Source organism: Salmo salar, chromosome 15, assembly GCF_965601325.2.
Source record: "Salmo salar chromosome 15, fSalSal1, whole genome shotgun sequence".
In the NCBI taxonomy this organism is placed as follows: domain Eukaryota; kingdom Metazoa; phylum Chordata; class Actinopteri; order Salmoniformes; family Salmonidae; genus Salmo; species Salmo salar.
The window spans coordinates 41,226,571-41,249,815 of NC_138305.1; the positions used below are offsets into that span (position 1 = coordinate 41,226,571).

A 23,245-nucleotide genomic window follows, 5' to 3' on the forward strand; every position below is an offset into this window, starting at 1 on the left:
CTCACCAGCAGAAGATGAACATAATCACAGTTGAGAGGCACATCCATCGATTCATTCCAAGAGATCCAGGTGCAAAATAAAAGCATAGGGAGAATTAGGCCTATAATTAATTTCATAGTTTCATATGCTTTCAGAGGTTGTGCAACATAAGATCACACCCATATACTGTAGACTTTAAAATGAGAAGTAAGAAAAAAATGATGTACCTCAATACTGTTTTTCCTGTTTAAGCAACAAATGATCAATTACAGACATAAATCCTAGTTCCAGTTGATTAGCATGATATGTGCTGTGATACTACCAGGGAATCAAACTGTCTTCTGTTACCCCCCCAGGATTGTTGTTTCTAATCAAATCCCGAAACATGGTGACAGATTTACCCCAAGGGATTAGTTAGAAGAATTATCACAATCCACCAACTGGCCCGTAGATATCAAATGCATAAAAAAAACAAGGTTATTAAAAGATACCCTAGCTGCTTACTCTTTGACGGCAAAGAGGTTGCTCTAGGTTAATAACATCACCGGCGGTAGAAGAGCTAGGTCAAGTTCACCTTTGATGCGGCAAATTCCAGTACATCAAGGTCTCCTTACTGCTGACTTAATGAGGAGGGCTAGTGTTAAAGGAAACAGTGGATTAAGAGGGAGAGAGACAAAGTACTTGGAGCAGTGACTCTGTCACACTCTGTGTGCACGTAAATCCTGTTGATGCTATCTTGGGGCAGAGTCTTGAACACAGCCAGGCTGGTTAAAAAGATTACTTTATAAGGCAGTGTGTTTGACTGATGATTGAGTTGACAGCAACTGCTCTCTTCATAACCTTTTCATGCAATAGCTTCTCTGTAATGTCATAAATGGATTCCATGATGCAGGATGGCTTTGCGGTGTACAGGTGCCTGACAGTAGAGCCGATTGAATGTCTCAAATGCCATGAATTGTAATCCTCCATTTTATAATCTGTTTTATGACTGCACGCACATGCCTTTAATGACTGACATTCAGTACATACCACAATCAATTACACATCTTTGAGATGATTATGTACATTTCAAGAATATTTCAGTGTAAGAAGAGGTCTTTTGATTTTTGTGAAACACATACACAGCTACAATTTACATGTAAAACATCTTACAATGGTGGTTCTATGAATGATAGCTGTTGTATAACATTGCACCCCAATTTTCATTATTCTATTTACTATGAAAAATTCATCAACAAAACATGCTCTGTAACCAGAGCCTAAGTTCCTGTGCTACACATATCCTGGAGGAAGGAACTGTGAGCAAATATAGGCGTTTCAGATTCTCACTCACCTCAGAGATTGTGTACTTAAATTGACATAGGCACCAAGAGATAAGATGGGGAGATAGACACTCCAGGCGTTCACCTGTCTGCTTCTGTTCAGTTAACGAACGAGTCGCCAAACTGGTCCTGCTATTACACCTGTTCCCTTGTGATAGCAGGTATCTCCCCCACAATCTGAAACCAAATCCAGTGGTGTGCAGTTACAAAACACAAACAATGGCGTTAACAGTAGAGGGAAGAACATACATGAGCCTTTTTTCAAGGCATTGTTTGTTCCGCAAACAATACAGGTGTTACCTGGGGAGAGGATGGTGAACAAGGAAGAAGTATCGTGGTGTACTTTTAAAATATTGTATGGAAATGTAACACTACACTTTTTTTATGTAATATTTCAATACTGTATAAGCTCAATGTTGCATAATGACAAACTACTGGCTTGTTTAGAGATCTGCCCTTCACTTCAACGTGTGTGACTTCTGTCTTTATTACAGGAGGGTGTATATTATGTATTGATTTAATCAGTCTTTTCCTGCCAGTTATTTAAATACACGAAGAAAGGCGACATACAGTTATTAGAACTCTATTCTATCTAGTTTGTGTCTCGTTTGTTCTAGGGCTGGGTTGGGGTTGTACACTAGGCCATCTACACAGCATGTGTGCGTTACCATGTCCTGATTCTGATGTCTGTTACAAGAATGGGTGTGGCCTAGTCTAATTGAGGTTAACAGGGCATAAACTGATACTCTATCACCACCTGCTGCTGGCTATTTGTTTTCAGGAAGTACCAGTACTCAGGCACAGAAAAGTGATTGACAACTTTCAAAATTTAGTGAGAAATTAGTGCAAGGAAAATGATTATCTTGTAAATACCTTGTCTATACAATATTGTAATCACCTCACCCCATTATCATTTAGCTATTGTACCAGTTAACAGAAACACTGTGTTTCAGTTTCAGTAACAGTGTCAAAGCACAGTGAAGGTTAATACTTGATCATGGATCAGTTCCATTAAATTACACATCAGAGTCATTGGATGAAGGCGTCTTTTGTACGGGTTTTTGTTCAGATCCCTGCTGCTTGGTCTGAACATTAACACGCTTCTCTTGCGGTACGGATTTGGACGCTTAAGGTCCTAATTTTTCATATCAGAGAGAAATGCTTTCCAAAAAACAAAACGTTAAATTGATACACACCTTTATAGGGTTAATGTTCCCACAAGGCCATATCTCCATGTTACATTACGTGTTTACAGAAGACAGAAGGACCACCTGTTATTACATGCCCCCCCGAAAACATGTATTGTATGTAATGGACGAAGGCTGCCAGAAACGTGTTGTCAATGAAAAACAACTCTCTCGGCTTCAACAGTGATAAAGCCGGTTAAAACTACTGTTATATATATATATAGTATATATATATATATATATATATATATATCCCCCACACACACACACACACACACACACTAGCTGACAACAGGAGTGCTGTTTTGAAGCAGCTGCGCCTCCATCTTGGCACTCCCTCGCCGTTGTAAAAAACATTATAGAAATGCATTTACTAATGTCTACATTTGTTTTTGCCATGTTCATTCTATTACAGACACCTAAATGCTTACTTTTAAATTATATTAGGTCAGCTAAATATACTAATTTAAATAAAAAATGTATAGAAAAACATTTTCATTAAGGTAGACTTTTTTGAAAGTACTAATGTTACTGTCCCCACTACAACAACAAAAATACTTGAAAACATGTAATTTTGTCCTTGAAACATTTAAATGAAATACTGTAGAATTCCATTCATTCCTATGGAGGACTGGTTTTCTGAGGATTGCCAACGTGGCCAACCGTTGGCTTCAAAGCCAATACATAGCATTAGTAATCCAGGGTTTCTATAAATCTTTGTTTAAAACTGTACAGTAATTGTGCATTTTGCATTTGTGAAATTATTTTGGCGTGATATGAAAGTTGTGGGCTTTATATTTCTAGAACCATATCGCAATTGAGAATCGATTCATATTTAGATTGAGTATTTGGCTGCCAGAGCCAGTCTACCTATGAAAATGACATATACAGTAGCTAAGGTACTTGGACCTTCATAAGCAGTAACGGTAAGGTTAGGCTCCATACAAGTGTTGGGCTAAGTGAAGGTTACTACTCAACATCACTACATCTGTATTAGAAAATGTTATATATTCTGAAGAGTGAACTATGGACACTCTTACTGAGAGTTGTGGCTGCTTTGAGTGATGTATTGTTGTCTCTACCTTCTTGCCCTTTGTGCTTTTGTCTGTGCCCAATAATGTTTGTACCCTGTTTTGTGCTGCTACTATGTTGTGCTGCTGCCATGTTGTGTTTCTACCATGCTATGTTGTTGTCTTAAGGTCTCTCTTTATGTAGTGTTGTCTCTCTTGTCATGATGTGTGTTTTGTCCTATATTTGTTATTATTATTTATTGTTTATCCAGCCCCCGTCCCAGCAGGAGGCCTTTTGCCAGGCCATCATTGTAAATAAGAATATGTTCTTATTGTAAATAAGAATATGTTCTTAACTGACTTGCCTATTTAAATAAAGGTCAAATAAAAAGCTAATTTAATACCATTTACAGACAAACAAATATAAAAGGTAACACGTTGCCATGATTGTCAAAAACTGTAGCAATCAACACGAGAATGTCATAATATACCTAGCAAACATTTAAGTGATAATGCCCTCGAAGCCGGTGTTTGGAGGTTTTATTGCGAGGGCCGGCAAACCGTGCCAATATATCCTCCAAACACCGGCTTCGAGGGCATTATCACTTTTATACAACGGGTTACCAACATATTCAAATAATGATTGACATATTTTCTTTAAAAATGTTATTTTGATAAGTTTATTCATACTATTTCATCCTTCCACGAGATATAATCCAAATCTAGGGTTGCTAGAGACGCGACCCAGTCGGTTTGTCTTTTTGTTCTATGTCTACGGACGCGACCCAATCCTTCGTTCCATACTGGCTGTCAACATTCTTATCCCTTGCTTGTTAGCTAGCCAACTACGGCTAACTTACAGTCACGTCAAAAAAGTGCAGCCAGAATAACAGCAAAGTAGCTTCATTTGCATTTTTTAAAGCTGTTTTCAGTGATATTTATTTAGATACATCCATAACAATGTGCTAATGAGGCGGTTATTTCGCCTGGCATTGAAAATGTGCTCACTTGTCAGGACAATGTCGTTCATAGGAACGAGCCAAAAACACAGCAACAGTAACAGAATCACGTCAAACTAAAGCTGGAAAGACTGCAAATTAGCTGTTTTGTTTTAATAAATAAAAAAATAAATGTTTTTGTATATATCCATAAAAATGATGCCAGCAGACTCTTGATTTCAAACTGGCTGAGAAACGCTGCCTGCCTGCCTGCCTGCCTGCCTGTCTGTCTCGTTCCGACTGAAACAATGTTGCAAATGTCGGAGATACAAACTGCAAGGTTTATATAGATCTCCGCTGTTGAAAACGACATTTTTGTCTAAGCGAAATGTGAGATAATGTGTAGATGCTTTTATAGTGGAAATCAAGTTATAAATTGCCTGGCTGGGCTGATGAGACAGTGAATTGTGCAGTCAGATGGAACAGAGTAAATAGGCACGTAAACGTCATAGATTTAGCCGGTGGTAATTTGTGGAATAGACACCGGCGGGAATGCGGTTTTAACCAATGAAATTAGACCCACTCGTTGTATAAATTATGTCAACTAACGTTTGTTTTTGACATAAGTGTATGAAATTTGATCATTTTGAGTATCCGTAGTCTTGTATTTACAAGTGTAGTGAGTTATGTTAGCTAGCTAGAAGTAAGCACACATTTTTCAGGTTTGCTGCATAAAGTACCATTTAACTTTATGCTAAAAACAAATGCTGGACATTTTGTTTTTATTCTCTACAAAGCTAGCGACGTTACTAGTTAACTTCAATTAGACGTATTTTAACAGATGGCAGGCGCTAGTTAGCTAAAGGTAGCTAGCGAGTAATAAAAGACTGAATGCCATGGCCTGGTCACGCGTGAGTTAACTATCCTTACTCCAAATGCTATGTTGCTAGCTAACGTTATCTGGTTAGTCTCATTTAGGTTGTCCTGCTCAGACTTCACTTCTTAAATCTGTTAGAGGGATTTGCCTGCTTCAAAGAATGCTTGCAGTTCCGAGAACATCAATGTGCAAACTGCACGAAGCCCCACGCTAAATTTGACAAAGGAAACTAATCAAAACGGTTTCTACTTTTCTGTATTACCTCAAGGTCAGGTAAACTTCTTTGGAATGCAGCCGGTCACTGGGACTGATTATGCTGTCGAGCTCGAGACGAGCAGCAAGGACCATGACAACGACCTCTTGCTGTCACCTGCACATGATCGATCGACTGATATAGTTGCTGCTGAGGAAAGTCACTTGTATTACAATGTGAAGGAGCTCATCGCCCCTGGTAAGATATATATATATATATATCTCATCACAGAAATGCGCTACAAATCACTTTGTAATTTGGAACAGCGATTGACGAAGTCGACTAAACCAATCCATTGTTTCTGCAACTACATCCCCCTAACAAGCAATGTTTACAATGTGTTCTACCTTCTTGTGGCTTTGTGACTCTTGACATTTAAGTAGTCCAACCTCAATGGAAAATTGAAAGACTTCACTAGCAACTTGCTGTTTATTATCTATGCATAGTCACTTTACCCCTACCTACATGTACAAATTGCCTCGACTACCCTGCACATTGACTCGTACTGGTACCCCCTTTATATAGCCTCATTATTGTTACTTTTTTGTTGTAAATATTTTCTTAACTGCATTGTTGGTTAAGGGCTTGTAAGTAAGCATTTCACAGTAAGGTCTACACCTGTTGTATTTGGCCCATGTGACAAATTTGAAAAAGAGAACTATTATTAGAGAATTGTGAGAACATTCTCTTCTCACTAACATCAAAGGGAAAGTGCATTCCATAGTAATTGGATGACATGCTGCACAAACGGAGCCCCCCCCCCCCCCCCCTTTTTTTTTTCTTCCATCCAAGTACCTTATATTGTTATGTACTGTCTTGGTGGTGGCCAGTTCCATGGCTTAATATCAGAAGTTCTAGGATCATCGCTGTCACACTGCATCACAAGATACTGTTTGCATGCTTGTTGTTGTCAACGCAGCACAATGGATGGGGTGGAGTTACACCACAGCAAGTTGGTGGCACCTTAATTGGGAAGAATGGGCTCATGTTAATGAGTGGAATGGTATCAAACGCATGGTTTCCAGATGTTTGAATCCATTTACTCCGTTCTGGACATTATTATGAGCCATTCTCCCCTCCGCATCCTGTGAGTCACACACACACAATCCATTCAGTCAGACCATACATTTTGCTATGAGCAGTTTTTTTCTGTTGCTCAACTACTTTCAAGGAATAGCTTGTGTTCACTAGCTTCAAATATTCATTACATTCACCCAGAGTCTTGGAGCACTTTTGTTGGAAATTATGTCTGTGATATTTGGAGGATCCATCTTAGCCATTTGCATGCTGTCATCTCCCCCTTGTTCCTCAGAAAATTAAATAGTGAAGAGGATCCAACTACAGAATAACAGAATCACACATTTGTCTCTTGTAAAACACTAATATCATTGTGCTACATTTCCCCTAGTCACTAAGCCAGAGGCCAATTTGAAGAAGAAGCGAAAGAGGTGAGTGTTTGGTTAGAGAGTGAGGAGGATGCAGAGAGAAAGAAAACACAAGGCCCAAACTACTTTGTTTCAATACCCATCACAAATCGTAAAGTACGATTTTTATGAATTAGTTTTTTTGTTTGTTGAAAAGTAAATGTTATATTTTTATTTTGGTGTATTTCTCAAGTTTCTCCACATGAACTCACTGATAATTGGAATACATTACTGCTTGTTTCACTTTAAATGTCATCACAAGGCAACTGCTGGAACTGAATGGCCAGAGAGTGAATGGCATGCTCTACTTGTGCAGATCAGTGTAGGCGTGGGGGTGGTGCAGGCCCTGGTGATGCAGAGGGACTCCAGACTCACTCGGGCTCTGGTGCCTGTAGCCAGTCTCCACATCACGCTGCTGGTGACCCACTTGGCCAGTCAAGAGGAAGTGAACTTGTGAGTATCTGCAGCTGATCTCACTTATTTCAACCAAACAGCCACCCTCTGTTTATAGATGGCAGAAGCCATATTCTGTCTGTTTCTATATCCTACACATTTGTAGAGAGAATATTGATTAAAATATAATTTGTCCATAGGTGAAAATATTCAGTGCAGTGTGGTATTTTCTGAAAACATACAGTAAAACACAATGTAGGCAACCACTTCTACTTTTTTGAACCTCCATAGCCACTAAATATATAGTCCTGGAACTGTATCTCCCTATGACTAACACATGGTTACATGTCTGACTGTGTACACATCCCAGGAAATGTATATTTCCATCACGAAATACTGCAGGGGTAAATTTATGTATTAGCCTGATGTGTGTGACTGTGGTGGAAAGAGGATGAAGTAGAGGGATGGAGAGGATTAATGCTGTGCTCTGCTGACTGCAGGGCAGTGTGTGCAGTGGCCCAGATGAAGGCATCGCTGCAGGACCTGCTGCGGGGGCGAGAGCTCATCCTGCCCTTCCATAGCATCGGACACTTCAGGAAGGTGGCGTTTTGTAGAGTTGGCCCAGGGAGAGAACGTTGTCTAACTGGTCCAGATTGCAGGTGGGTACTACTGCTAGTTGGCTGCTGCTCCCCCACCCAACCCCCCTCTCCTTACTCTCCCTCTTCCCATCCTCCTCCACCTGCTTTTATCCCGTGTGCGGAATCTTTGACGTCACTCACTGTGCCTTTCTAGCTGTATATTGATGTGAGTTGGGCTGCCAATTTTTTAATAAATCTGTGTATATGAGGATTGTTTTTAGCCATTTTAAATGGTATGCTTTCATAAATTAATATTTAAGCTGCAATATCAATTATTTATACAGCACATTTCAGACATGGAATGCAACGCAATGTGCGTCACAGGAGGGGGGGAAAAAATCGAATTAACAATGAAAATAACTTAAATATTTACTACATAAAAGGATAAACTAAAGAATAACAATTAAAAACTGAATGACTAAAAAGCACCCTAAGGAAAAGCAATGCTAAAAAGGTGTGTTTTAAGAATGTCCACAGTTTCAGTCCCCCTGTACTCAGTAATTTGTTGGAGCACCTTTGGCAGCGATTACAGCCTCGAGTCTTCTTGGGTAAGAAGCTACAAACTTGGCACACCTTTGTATGGGGAGTTTCTCACATTCTTCTCTGCAGATCCCCTCAAGCTCTGTCAGGTTGGATGGGGAGCGTCGCTGCACAGCTCTTTTCAGGTCTCTCCAGAGATGTTCAAGTCCGGGCTCTGGCTGGGCCACTCAAGGACATTCAGAGACTTGTCCCAAAGCTGTGGACTTAGGATCATTGTCCTGTTGGAAGGTGATCCTTTGCCTCAGTCTGAGAACCTGCTCCAGAGTGCCCAGGACTTGATCAAGGATCTCTCTGTACTTTACTCCGTTCATCTTTCCCTCGATGCTGACTAGTCTCCCAGTCTCTGCCGCTGAAAAACATCCCCACAGCATGATTCTGCCACCACCATGATTCTGCCAGGTTTCCTCCAGATGTGATGCTTGGCATTCAGGCTAAAGAGTTCAATCTTGGTTTCATCAGACCAGAGAATCTTGTTTGTCATGGTCTGAGTCCTTTAGGTGTGTTTTGCAAGCTCCAAGCGGGCTGCCACTCTACCGTAAAGGCCTGATTGGTGGAGTGCTGCAGAGATTGTGGAAGGTTCTCCCATCTACACAGAGGAACGCTGGAGCTCTGTCAGTGACCATCGGGTTCTTGGTCACCTCCCTGACCAAGGCCCTTCTCCCCCGATTGCTCAATTTGGCTGGGCGGCCAGCTCTAGGAAGAGTCTTGGTGGTTCCAAACTTCTTCCATTTAAGAATGATGGAGGCCACTGTGTTCTTGGGGACCTTCAATGCTGCAGACATTTCTTGGTACCCTTTCCCAGATCTGTGCCTCGACACAATCCTGTCTCGGAGCTCGACAGACTTCCTTTGACCTCATGGCTTGATTTTTGCTCTGACATGCACTGTCAACAATGGGACCTTTTTTTATATAGACAAGTGTGTGCCTTTCCAAATCGAAACATCAAGTATGATCAATGGAAACGGGATGCACGTTAGCTCAATTGAGTCTCATAGCAAATGGTCTGAATACTTGTGTAGAGTAAGTATTCATTATGGGGTATTGGTGGTAGGTTGATGCGGGAAAATGTTTTTAATACATTTGAGTAATACTATAACGTAACAAAATTTGGAAGAAGTCAAGGGATCTGAGTACTAAACTGCACAACATGGAACCTTGTGGAACGCCACATGTGATATGTTTTCTCTGAGTTATGTTCACCAAGTGTGACTAACGGTTAAATAGGTCCTAAACCAATTTAGGACCTGCGAATGTAACTTTTTGGGCGACCCGATCAAATTCACATAGTGTGTTATAGATGGGGCTGTGGCGGTCACGAATCACCACTCACTCACATGGCTCTCCATCATGTGATCGGGTCTTTCTCACAGGCTACAAGTGAAGACAGACCCATCGGGGACGCAACTGTGAGCATCCTTATCCAATTCCGAGGTGCATATTGAAGATATTGGAATAACTTTCCCCATTTTACTTTTCATCAGCCAACAAGATGAGTAGGCCTAACGAACAGCAAAATCACTAACCTATGTCATTCTACTATCTCTCATAGTACAAAAGTTGACATTCTGTGCGAGAAATAAATATTCCGAACATAGTCTGGGACAGTTGTGGGATGCGCTAGATCCCAAATTGAATACCACTAGCATCAACCTTTTTTACGCAATGTATGCATAAGATCACAACATTTAGCTTAAAATGTTGATAGCCTAATAGTTTATTTCTTCACAAGCGCTGCTATGCGCTCATTGTAGTAGGCTATAAGCGTAAATGTTCCATTAGCAGAAAACACCATTATCAAAAGTGACCGCAAATGCAATTATGCATGTAATGCTTTTATTATAAAGGTGCATTTTTATGGTGAAATGATCTTCCCCAAACTTTGAAAATCACTCGCTGCTTGTGTATGCAATTTAGGCTTGTCACGAACTGGCTCGTAGCCCATAACAAAAAGGGAGAAAACGTTGATAACGGAATAACAAAATATATATATATATGAGAGGTGCCAAAACAAATTAACTCAAAGAAGCCCCAAATTGCCACAACTAAAAACAAGTGTGTCTGCGTGGAGAGAGTCTCTTCAATGTATGGGGGAAAGACATATTTATTTATATCCGGAACACACCCGAGCCCAGGGGTGTCCCATGTTGCTGACGACCCTCCCGGCTCCGCCCACCGACATCCTGTTAAGAAAAACGAGCAGACAGAGGGGGAGGTTTACACCCCTTGTAAAGCGGATTAAGGTGCTTAATTTTAAGAAGTTGTGATCAAAACATATATATGCCTATGGGCTAGGCTACATGAGGTGTGCGCGTATGATTCGAAAAAGTAAATGCTGGGTGTCATTCACAGGCGACTATATAATTCACAAGTGGCACACGAGTGATAGGTTAATATTGTCACCCTTCAGACTATTCTTGATTTAATCTTGTTTTTACATATATAAAATAATATATGTGAAATTTGTTTTGATTTAGAATGTGTCTTTATCATGCACCTGTATCAAAACCGGGGTAGCGAGAAAAAATAAGTGTAATCTATTCACTTAAATGGCGAATGGAGGAAGCTTTCCCGTGGTTAATTTGTGCCAGCCAGGTAGGCTATACTCCTGTTGTAAAGAAAAGCAATGTGCTAAATATTAGGGAAGTTAAGATATAAATATATAAAGCTGATGGGATCCTTTAAAAATATTTTTTTTATAGAAGCCATCACGTAATTGCATAGCCTATAAATATGTTGCGCAACATGAGCTCATGGGCTCTTATGACATTTTGATTACATTTGCATTGATGTCAGTGATTAGAGGGACAATAGAGTGCTGAGTACCAGGCAGTTAGCAAGTTTGGTTGGCTGCTAATGACCATCAACAGCATCAGAGCTTGGAGAAGCCTACTTACTGTGACTTAACAGACAAGTGACTGGCGGTCACTTGTCCTCACTTGCCTTCATGACAAGTGACTGGCAGTAATATGGTCACCACAACAGCCCTAGTTATAGATCAGTTATTGTCATTGAAAGCAAGTCTCTAAGAAGCGGTAGATCTGTTCTATGGGCACTATTTTTATGCTTCTATGTTTAGTTTTTGCATCTTACTTTCGGTTTTGTACACTGGCTGAAAATACAATTATTTGTAGTTATGGAAAATATATTTCACACAATGTTTGTCTACACTATACTTGTTTTGTCACAAACTGAAATTAGACTTACCTCCAATTTTAGCAACCACAAAATGGTGCTATTTCTGCATTATAGTGCATCTTTAATGTTTTGCTTTTTTCTCGCATTATCAAAATCTGATATCTTTATTATTTTGTACTTTTTAGATATTACAAGCTTTTTTCAATGAAGCTGTGCTTTTTAGATGGAGAAAGCTTCCCTAAAATAGACACTAACAGATTATCAGCTGCTGTCTTTTACTGCCCATTTGTGTTCTTCCACTAACCCCTATACCCCCCGCCCTCTCCTCCTATTGATTATCTCCTTGTCTTACACCACCCTGGCTTAAAGTTGCTCTCTCCCCTGTGGTCCTGAGCTACAAATAGATCTGCTGTTGTTTTTCCCATCACCCTCGCTCTCTCTGGTCATTTGCTCCAGGTCTTGTGAGGAAAACGTTTGAGGAGAAATGCGTCTCATCTGGTGACCGCAAAGCCTTCAAGCCTCACCTTATCTTCATGAAGCTGTCCAAAACTCCTCAGCTACACAGTCAGGTGAGCCTCATCACTCCTGCTGGAACGATATGCATAGAGAGAACACAGCTGTGTGGAGGACTAGCGCAGCTTCACTATCCCTTCTTACTGGCAACCTTTTCTGCCTTTGAGGGATACCTTATTTGGTTGTGTAGGTAAGATTGTTAGTGGTTCAGAGAATTCAAAGCCAAGTGTGTGTATTTATTCTGCCTTTCATATCAATTTAGTCGAGACATCTTGATTGACTCAAATCGATTTAAATGAATGTTAATGTATTTCTACGCTGCAAGACCAAAGTCCTTATGATAATGTCATTGATTATAATAATGCGTAGATTATCATGAAATAAGTCTGATCATGCACATTCAGTGACTTAGGAATGAACATCAGTAGTTGTAGTAATACAATATAATACCTGACAGTTTTTATAAATGTAACCTTTATTTAGCTAGGCAAGTCAGTTAAGAACAAATTCTTATTTACAATGACGGCCAAACTGGCATGACGCCGGGCCAATTGTGCGCCGCCCTATGGGACTCCCAATCACGGCTGGATGTGATAGTGTAAGCCATTTATAAACTTAACAGTATCTTTATCCTAAGTCACTGTCCCATGGAAGGAAGAAGGCCCTTTGATCAAATTGTGAACAATGATATTCACCCGGGTTGAGTGAATTTGTAGCAGCGGTCCACTATGTGACATGTTTACCCTCCTGGCTGAGTGAATGATGGTTATGGCAGTCGATGTACAGTGGTCTGGCAAAAGGAGGAGGGATGAGGAGCATTTGACCTGGAGGGGGGGATAGTAGGAGGGGAAGATGGGAGCCCCCTGCTTTATTGGTTTGTTGGCAGTGGATGCCATATTTCCTGCTGGTGTTATTATTCCCACCCGACAACAGGCAGCCTAGAGAATACTTTGTTACTGTGTGGGGTCAGGGTGGATGGGTGTGTTCAGAAACATCCATATCTGGTCAGACGTGACATTGTGCACATCCCCATGTCTGTCTGTCTGCTGTCTCCCAGGGTTTAAAGAAGCTGTACTCTAACTACGCTCGACACCACTTTGGAAACGAGAGGGTGTTCAGACTGGCCCTCTGCTCAATGTTGAAGAAAAAGACCCCAGATGGATACTACCACCGAGGTCAGTTTCGGTGAGTAGAACCATGAGGCAGACTTGAAAGAATTGTGACTGAAAATCTCATCTGCTGTCCGCATTGACATAATTTAGAATTCCAAGAGATGAACACAATGTTTTTTGCTTCAGACCTACTGTACCACTTCAATATCACATGAATTATGCACATAACTTGATTTACTCAAACTTGGGAGGTAAACTAAACCTGAGGGAAAGTCCAAATATCATAATACAGACTAATAGTGAGTACAGTGGGGATTTTCTTACTGGGATTTAATATTTATCCAAGAAAAATTTACAGAACCAGTTTATATAATGTGACGTAGCAAGGGATGTTATTGTTTTTTAGCCTAGATTTTATTTTCAAACTGCCCCTTGATGTTACTGAACGGAATTCTTGCGGGTTGGTTTGTTTATATTTTGACCAGCAGAGGGAGTTTCTTTTTTTAGGTGATTGTCTGTCAGGGCGGTGCTTTTCCTCTATATCATCTGGTCAACTCTTTACCCAGGGACTAACATTAGGAGGTTTAAGATGCTTGTTGTTCAGACCTGCCTTGATATCCGGTTTGTTCTGACAATCAATAGACACTCATAATCAAGACACAATTGGTGGGGATTGTGTTTTGTGGCTTTTAGTACTTGTTTTTTGTTCAGATTCCCTGCTTGCTTTCTTTGGATGAATAAATTATTTGAGGATGATGTTCTTCTCTGGGAACAAGTGTCCTTGTCAGCTGTTCACTTCGTGTTCTATTTTGACTGAGTAAACCACAGAACAGACCTTTTTCGAATTAGCCTAATTGTTTAAAAGCCCAGGAATGTTTACGTTTGGCCTCCAACTTCTGGAGATTTTGGTTTTTGCTCTTAAAGCCACTTAAACAAGCTTGGCAAAAGTCGAATGCACCCGCATTGAGGGAGATATTGTCAGTGAGTTCAGCTAAAGGCTTGGAAATGATTAGCCAGTACACAGAGCTGACGAGGGAAGAAGCGTTGTGGGAACAGGGCAGCCGATTTCATGTGCACTGACTGTCTCCATTGTACGCTCCTTTGGCTGTGTGTGTTAAGTCTGCTTTTTAAGACGATCAGGAACAAGTTAATTTTGCCTCAGATTGCTGTCTAACAGCCTGTGAAATTGGTGGTACTGGGAATAGACTTGTTCTGCATATCAAATATGTACCATCCCACTGGGCACAGACGTCAATTCAACGTCTATTCCACGTTGGTTCAACGTCATTTTATTGGAATGACGTGGATTCAACCAGTGTGGGCTCAGTGTGATGTATGTAGGGTCGACAACAAAACATGAAAATATGGTTTGGCTATAGCCTAGACCTTGTTCATCTGTAATTAGTTAGTCCACAGAGCTTTTGGTTGGTCTACATGACTAACATGGAAATGTCTAAAAGCATCCGGTTGAGAGCAACATGGCTCCAATAGAAATGCTATATTAATTCGCCTGGTACTCAGGGTTGGTCTGGAAGGACTCCAACTGGATCAGGAAACTGTCAGCAGCGGGCAGGCTAGAAAATGGAAGGGTGTTGATTTAGGAGGCTGTGTTTGTTATACATGACAGAAATAGAACTCACCAATGCTCAGCTCCATGGCCAATTTCTAATTTGAAAACAATCTGTAAATGCACACAATTAAAATGACTGATATTACAATGAAGATATAATTGGGATTGGTGTGCACATAAATACTGGTGAGTTGATTAGTCCATATATAGTATATTATTCTCTTGTCTCCGTCAGCTGTCACTTGGACTCATGACGGCTATGGTTGGGCAGCAGTGCCAGCTAGGCAAGCTTTCCAGGTCTTGCTCACTAGATGTGTGTAGTTGGCAGGGCAGGTCGGGGGTCTCTCCCCAGCCCTCTGCTCTCTACTAGCTGCTCCCAGCACTGGCCTAGGTCCTGTGTGATGGGGTGGGGACTGTGGGCCACTGAGCTGGCCTTGTGATGGGATGGCCCCACTCCCCTCCCCTGACTGGGTCAGACTGTGGTGTCACAGACAGGACACTGAGGGTTCCCTCTCTCTCACCTTACACAAGCAGCCAGCTGTGAAGCCCATGTGAAGGAGCTGACATCACAGTTCAGAAACACTGTTGCCATGCTCACCCTCTAAGGTTGGGCAAGAGGTTAACCCATGTATGTGTGTGTGAGACTTAGATTTGATAGTGTTACTGGGTTGTGAATATGACTCTGTTTTGTGCCAACCGCCAAGGATGCTGCAGGCTGGTTCCTCTCATATTATGGATTGTACGCTATTCATTAGTCACGCTGCTATGGGGGGGGGTCGCACTCTCAATTTCGGTTGAAGGATCTACATTCACGCCTGACAAGGCCAATGAAATCGGCGTCTCGCTGGAAGTCCCACCTTCCACAGGTGATAAGCGTGAGGCTCGGATTCATTCCTTCATCTCGGTATGAACAGGAACGATTCAAGCCACTAAAACAATTGCAAAACAAGACGGTCTTAGGTTGCACCTACTAAACTGTCCTGTAGTGGTAGAGTCTATTCACCCCCTGGATGTTGTGTGCTGAATGTTGTACACTGAAGGTTGTACTTGTTCTAATAAGTTTTCTAATCACAATTAGTTTCAATTTGCTGGTGCATTGAGTAAGATGGCTACGAAAACAGAGATGATTCAGAGACGATGATGGCTAAGCTGGGTTCGGGGTCGAGATCATTCTCCTAGTCGTGCGGTTATATAATTTCTCTGGAAGATACTCACTCACGATTTACAGAATGTGTAGTTACCAACGCTTCCTGCATCTCGGTCACAGCCAAGGTTCTGGATGCTGAGACCGAGATGCACGAAGCGGAGTTGGGTTGAGTGGTGGGAGCAAATGTCTTGTCTGCGTGGGGTATCTGGTGGCTGCCTGCACCCACCGGCTCCTGTGCGCTCTGTCACCAGTTACGGGAGGCTACTCAGAGGGCAGCCAGGTTCGGTGGGTACCCCCCGCCACCTGTCTGCCTCGGTTTAGCACTGCTTGCCTATTCCTAGACTTGTTGATGAAGCGATCCGGTCCTAAGTGGACTTTTGAGACCAGGCTAGCTAAACGTGCACTGCATAGCGTGCTAGCCAGGTTCCTGCCTCCCTATGGTGAAGTTGCTGGGGTAGCTCTTGTCTGGTATACGTAGCGGTAACTCGCTTAGTTATTCTAAACAGATCTTGCTGAGGTCAAAGAGGCTAGCTAGCCTAACTTATGCTCAGAAGCGTTCTGGGTAACATTGGCTAGCATGCTTAACTTCTGACGAATAACTTACTAGCTTTCCCCTGGTGTTATGGCAACACAATTCATATTTTTAGTTCCTGGAGTTGGAGGGAATGAAGAAAACAGGGTTTGCATGCAGGGTAACTCCTGGAGCGAGGGCTGTAGGCTATACAGTCTCACGAAATCCCAACATATGTTGGACGCTTGTCCATGTTTAATGCTGCCTCGGTTACATGGTGTTCACAGGGTTCAAGGAGTATATCGGTCTCCCCAGGGTGAGTGTGACAAGTTGGGTCAGTGTCCACAAGGGGGCGCCCCTCCCATAGGTGGCTCATTACTGGGATTTTGTTATTTTATTTCACCTTTTATTTAACCAGGTAGGTTAGTTGAGAACAAGTTTTCAGTTACAACTGCGACCTGGCCAAGATAAAGCAAAGCAGTGTGACAAAAACAGCAACAGAGTTACGTTGCACATAAACAAACTTACTGTCAATAACACAATAGATTATTCTATGTTTAGTACCCGCAAATGCCATAGAGGTGTAAATAATTACAATTTAGCATTGCTGATTCCTGCCTGTAGCTCACTAGTCGCTATGAGCGGTCTAGTGATACAGGCCATGGGCTCTATAGGCGATTAATTGTTGGGAGCGAAGTTGAAGGAATGAGCAGGGTTAGACATGACCACCCTATTATCCCAAACGCAGTCTCTGTGCTTCATATGAGCACCCAAATGAGCTGTCTGTCTCCAGCTTAACTTCTTTGGGCTAGGGGGCAGTATTTCACATCCGGATAAAAAACGTACCCGATTTAATCTGGTTACGACTCCTGCCCAGTAACTAGAATATGCATATAATTATTGGCTTTGGATAGAAAACACCCTAAAGTTTCTAAAACTGTTTGAATGGTGTCTGTGAGTATAACAGAACTCCTATGGCAGGCAAAAACCTGAGAAGGTTTCATGCAGGAAGTGGCCTGTCTGACAAGGTGTTGTTCTTGCTTCTGTGTATTGAAGAGTCAGGATCTTAGCTGTAACGTGACATTTCCTAGGGCTCCAATAGGCTCTCAGAGCCCGGGAAAAACCTGAACGATGACGAGGCAGCCTCAGGCTGAAACACATTATCGCCTTTTCCAAGTGGCCCATCAGAGGACAATGGAATTAGGCGCGTGCCCGATTCGACCCCGTGCAGTATTTTCCTTCGGCTGTTTAGCTAATTGCAGATTCCCGGTCGGAATATTATCGCTTTTTTACGAGAATAATGGCATAAAAATTGATTTTAAACAGCGGTTGACATGCTTCGAAGTACGGTAATGGAATATTTAGATTATTTTTTTGTCACGAAATGCGCCATGCGTGCGACCGTTATTTACCATTTCGGATAGTGTCTGGGACGCACGAACAAAACGCCGCTATTCGGATATAACGATGGATTATTTTGGACCAAACCAACATTTGTTATTGAAGTAGCAGTCCTGGGAGTGCATTCTGACGAAGAACAGGAAAGATAAGACCATTTTTGTTATAGTAAATGGGATTTTGGTGAAGGCTAAACTTGCCGGGTGTCTAAATAGCATAATTGTTATGCTTTTTGTGAACGTTTATCGTGAGTAATTTAGTAAATTGTTAGTAAATTCCCCAGAAGTTTGCGGGGGGTATGCTTTTTCTGAACGTCACATGCGAATGTAAAATAGCTGGTTTTTGATATAAATATGAACTTGATTGAACAAAAAATGCATCTTTTGTATAACATAATGTCCTAGGTGTGTCATCTGATGAAGATCATCAAAGGTTAGTGCTGCATTTAGCTGTCTTCTGGGTTTTTGTGACATTATATGCTAGCTTGAAAAATGGGTGTCTGATTATTTCTGGCTGTGTACTCTGCTGACATAATCTAATGTTTTGCTTTCGTTGTAAAGCCTTTTTGAAATCGGACAGTGTGGTTAGATTAACGAGAGTCTTGTCTTTAAATAGCTGTAAAATAGTCATATGTTTGAGAAATTGAAGTAATAGCATTTCAAAGGTTTTGAAAATCGCGCCACAGGATTCAACTGGCTGTTACGTAGGTGGGACGAATTCGTCCCGCCGGTCCCATAGAGGTTAAAGGAAAAGTCCACCGAATTTGTATTTGGTATTTGTTTCACTAGTCCATTATTGACAGACGCTTCTCCTTCACCCAAATCCAGACAGCTGATGTTCTGAAAGAGCTGAAAAAAATCTGGATCCCTACAAATCAGCTGGGCTAGACAATCTGGACCCTCTTTATAAAATTATCCGCCGCAATTGTTGCAATAGCCTGTTCAACCTCTTTTGTATCATCTGAGATCCCCAAAGATTGGAAAGCCGCCGGGGTCAGACACTAGACCCAAACTGTTACAGACCTATATCTATCCTACCCTGCCATTCTAAGGTCTTCGAAAGCCAAGTAGATCACTGACCATTTTTTTGAATCCCACTGTACTTTCTCTGCTATGTTGGTTGGAGCAACGTGTACCTAATCGATTATATGCAACGCAGGACAGGCTAGATAAACTAGTAATAGTCGATCAACCATGAGTAGTTAACTAGTGATTATGATTGATTTGTTTTTATAAGATAAGTTTAATGCTAGCTAGCAACTTACCTTGGCTTCTTACTGCATTCGCGTAACAGGCAGGCTCCTCGTGGAGTGCAATGTAAAGCAGGTGGTTAGAGCGTTGGACTAGTTAACCATAAGGTTGCAAGATTGAATCCCTGAGCTGACAAGGTAAAAAAAAAAAGTGTTTTCTATCCAAATCTACTATATGCATATTCTAGTTTCTGGGCAGGAGTAGTAACCAGATTAAATCGGGTATGTTTTTTTTATCCGGCCGTGAAAATACTGCCCCCTATAGCACAACAGGTTAAGCATCTCCAATCCAAAATTAAATGTAGAATCGGCTTCCTATTTCGCAACAAAGCCTCCGTCACTCATACCCTCGTAAAACTGACTATCCTACCGATCCTTGACTTCGGTGACGTTATTTACAAAATAGCCTCCAACACTACTCAGCAAATTGGATGCAGTCTATCACAGTGCCATCTGTTTTGTTACTAAAGCCCCATATACTACCATCCATTGCGACCTGTACGCTCTCGTTGGCTGGCCCTCACTATATATTCGTCGCCAAACTTTGGCTCCAGGTCATCTATGCTAGGTAATGCCCCGCCTTATCTCAGCTCACTGGTCACCATAGCAACACCCACCCATAGCACATGCTCCAGCAGTTATATTTCACTGGTCATCCCCAAAGCCAACACTTCCTTTGGCCGCCTTTCCTTCCAGTTCTCTTCTGCCAATGACTGGAACAAATTGCAAAAATCTCTGAAGCTGGAGACTCATATTTCACTCTCTAACTTTAAGCATCAGCTGTCAGAGCAGCTGATCACTGTACCTGTACACAGCCAATCTGTAAATAGCACACCCAACTACCTCACCCACATATTATTACTTACCCTCTTGCTCTTTTGCACCCCAGTATTTGTACTTGCACATCCATCACTCCAGTGTTAATGCTAAATTGTAATTATTTCGCCACTATGGCCTATTTATTGGCTAACTCCGTACTCTTCTACATTTGCACACTGTACATACTTTTTTTTCTTCTTGTGTTATTGACTGTACGTTTGTTTGTAACTCTGATTTTGTCGCTTTATCTTGGCCAGGTCGCAGTTGTAAATGAGAACATGTTCTCAACTTGCCTACCTGGTTAAATAAAGGTCAAATAAAATTGACATAGTCCCAAAATGCTTTGCTTGTTAGCAATCAAATTTTAAAGATCTGGAACTTTCAAAATACAGAAATCATCCCTGTATGATGCATTTGAATCATATGATGCTGTATTTTCTTTTACCTCTATTTTTTTTTAAACGTATTATTGATTAACGTACTGTATGATGCAGCATAGGCCCACCCACTGAGCCAGGCCCAGTCGATCAGAATTAGTTTTCCCTCACAAAAGGGCTTTATTACAGACAGAAATACTCCTCAGCACCCCACGTGATCTGCAGTTGTCAGGTCCAAATTAAAATTATATTTGTCACATACACATGGTTAGCAGATGTTAATGTGAGTGTAGCGAAATGCTTCTGCTTCTAGTTCCGACAGTCCAGTAATATCTCACAATTCCCCAACAACTACCTAATACACAAATCTAAAGGGGTGAATGAGAATATGTACATATAAGTATATGGATGAGCGATGGCCGAGCGGCATAGGCAAGGTGCAGTAGATGGTATAAAATGCAGTATATACATGTGTAATGTAAGATATGTAAACATTATTAAAGAGACATTATTGTTTAAAGTGACTAGTGATACATCTATTAAAGTGGCCAGTCTCAATGTAGGCAGCAGCCTCTGCATTAGTGATTTGCTGTTTAGCAGTCTCTTCGTCACAGCTTTGATGCACCTGTACTGACCTCGCCTTCTGGATGGTGGCGGTGTGAGCAGGCAGCGGCTCAGGTGGTTGATTGTCCTTGATCTTTTTGGCCTTCCTGTGACATCGGGTGCTGTAGGTGTCATGGAGGGCAGGTAGTTTGCCCCCGGTGATGCGTTGTGCAGATTGCGCCACCCTCTGGAGAGCGTTGAGGGTGGTGCAGTTGCCGTACCAGGCTGTGATACAGCCCGACAGGATGCTCCAGATTGTGCATCTGTAAAAGTTTCAGGCTTTTTGGCGATAAGCCAAATTTTCTTCAGCCACCTGAGGTTGAAGAGTCACTGTTCTGCCTTCTTCACCACACTGTCTGTGTGAGTGGACCATTTCAGTTTGTCTGTGATGTGTACGGCCGAGGAACTTGAAACTTCCCACCTTTTCCACTGCTGTCCCTTTGATGTGGATAGGGGGCTGCTCCCTCTGCTGTTTCCTGAAGTCCATGATCATCTTTGTTTTGTTGATGTTGAGTGATAGGTTGTTTTCCTGACACCACACTCCCAGGGCCCTCACCTCCTCCCTGTAGGCTGTCTCGTCATTGTTTTTAATCAAGCCCGCTACTGTTGTCTGAAAACTTAATGATTGAGTTGGAGGCGTGCATGGCCACGCAATCGTGGGTGAGAAGGGAGTACAGGAGAGGGCTGAGCACACACGCTTGTGGGGCCACAGTGTTGAGAATCAGTAAAGTGGAGATGTTGTTTCCTACCTTCACCACCTGGGGGCAGGCCGTCAAAGTCCAGGACCTAGTTGCACAGGGCGAGGTTGAGACCCAGGGCCTCCAGCTTGATGATGAGCTTGGAGGGTACTATGGTGTTGAATGCTAAGCTGTAGTCAAAGAACAGCATTCTTACATGGGTATTCCTTTTGTCCAGATGGGATAGGGCAGTGTGGTGGCGGTTGTGTAGTCTGTGGACGTGTTGGGGCGGGATGCAAACTGAAGTAGGTCTAGGGCGGCCGGTAAGGTGGAGGTGTTATGATCCTTGACTAGTCTCTCAAAGCACTTTATGATGACAGAAGTGAGTGCTATGGGGCGGTAGTCATTTAGTTCAGTTATCTTTGCCTTGGGTACAGGAACAAGGGTAGCTGTCTTGAAGCATGTTGGGACAGCAGACTGGGATAAGGAGCGATTGAATGTGGTCTGCGCATGCTTTGAGGACGCGGCTCGGGATGCGTCTGGGCCTTGCGAGGGTTGACACGGTTAAATGTTTTTCTCGTGTTGGCCGGGGGGGGGGGGGGGGTGGTCACAGTCCTTGTTAGCGGGCTGTGACGGTGGCAATGTATTATCCTCAAAGTGGGCAAAGAAGGTGTTTAGTTTGTCTGGATGCGTGACGTCTGTGTCCCTGGCGTGGCTGGATTCCTTTTTGTCGTCCATGATTTCCTGTAGACCCTGCCACATATGTCTTGTGTCTGAGCCGTTGAATTGCGACTCCACCTTGCCCCTGTACTGGCATTTCGCTTGTTCGATTTCCTTGCGGAGGGAATAACTACACTGTTTATATTCAGACATATTCCCAGACCTCTTTCCATGGTTAAATGCGGTGGATCGTGCATTCAGTTGTGCGCGAATGCCGCCATCCATCAACAGTTTCTGGTTAGGGTAGGTTTTAATAGTCACAGTGGGTACAATATGTCCAACGTACTTATTTATAAATGCACTCACTGAGTCAGCGTAAAGGTCGATGTTGTTCTCTGAGGCTGACCGTAACATATTCCAGTCCGCGAGATCAAAACAACCAGCGCTGAATGGTTCTCGTCACTGGTACATCCTGTTTGAGTTTTTGTCTATAAGAAGGAAGGAGAAAGATGGCGTCGTGGTTGGATTTGACGAAGGGAGTGTTGGAGGGCTTTGTAGGCATCGCGGAAGTTAGAGTAGAAGTTGTCGAGGGTGTTGCGCATGGGTGTAGCGCAATCAATATGCTGGAAGAATTTAGGTAGACTTGTTCTAATATTTGCTTTGTTAAAATCCCCAGCTACAATAAATGCAGCCTCAGGATGTATGGTTTCCAGTTTGCATATAGTCCAGTGAAGTTCCTTGATGGCCTTCTTGGTGTCTGCTTGAGGGGGAATGTACACAGCTGTGACTATAACTGACGAGAATTCTCTTGGTAGGTAGAATTGCCGGCACTTGATTGTAAGGAATTTTAGATTGGGTGAGCAGAAGGACTTGCGTTCCTGTATGTTATGATTACACAATGAGTTGTAAATCA

The 23,245-nt window shown here is 42.2% G+C and overlaps 1 protein-coding gene across 2 annotated transcripts in view; it reads left to right on the forward strand.

Annotated features, from left to right (window-relative positions):
* The first annotated feature begins 5,625 nt into the window (after window positions 1-5,625).
* The window catches only part of LOC106571361 (A kinase (PRKA) anchor protein 7), a 39,692-nt gene continuing 22,072 nt past the window's right edge, over window positions 5,626-23,245 (forward strand). For both annotated transcript variants that reach the window (XM_082961742.1, XM_082961743.1), the window contains exons 1-6: window positions 5,626-5,764; window positions 6,975-7,014; window positions 7,307-7,443; window positions 7,884-8,042; window positions 12,153-12,265; window positions 13,267-13,394. In XM_082961742.1, coding sequence (XP_082817868.1) covers window positions 13,367-13,394 — 28 coding nt within the window. In that variant the 5' untranslated portion in view covers window positions 5,626-5,764; window positions 6,975-7,014; window positions 7,307-7,443; ... (1 more) ...; window positions 12,153-12,265; window positions 13,267-13,366. The remainder of the gene's footprint in view (window positions 5,765-6,974; window positions 7,015-7,306; window positions 7,444-7,883; window positions 8,043-12,152; window positions 12,266-13,266; window positions 13,395-23,245) is intronic.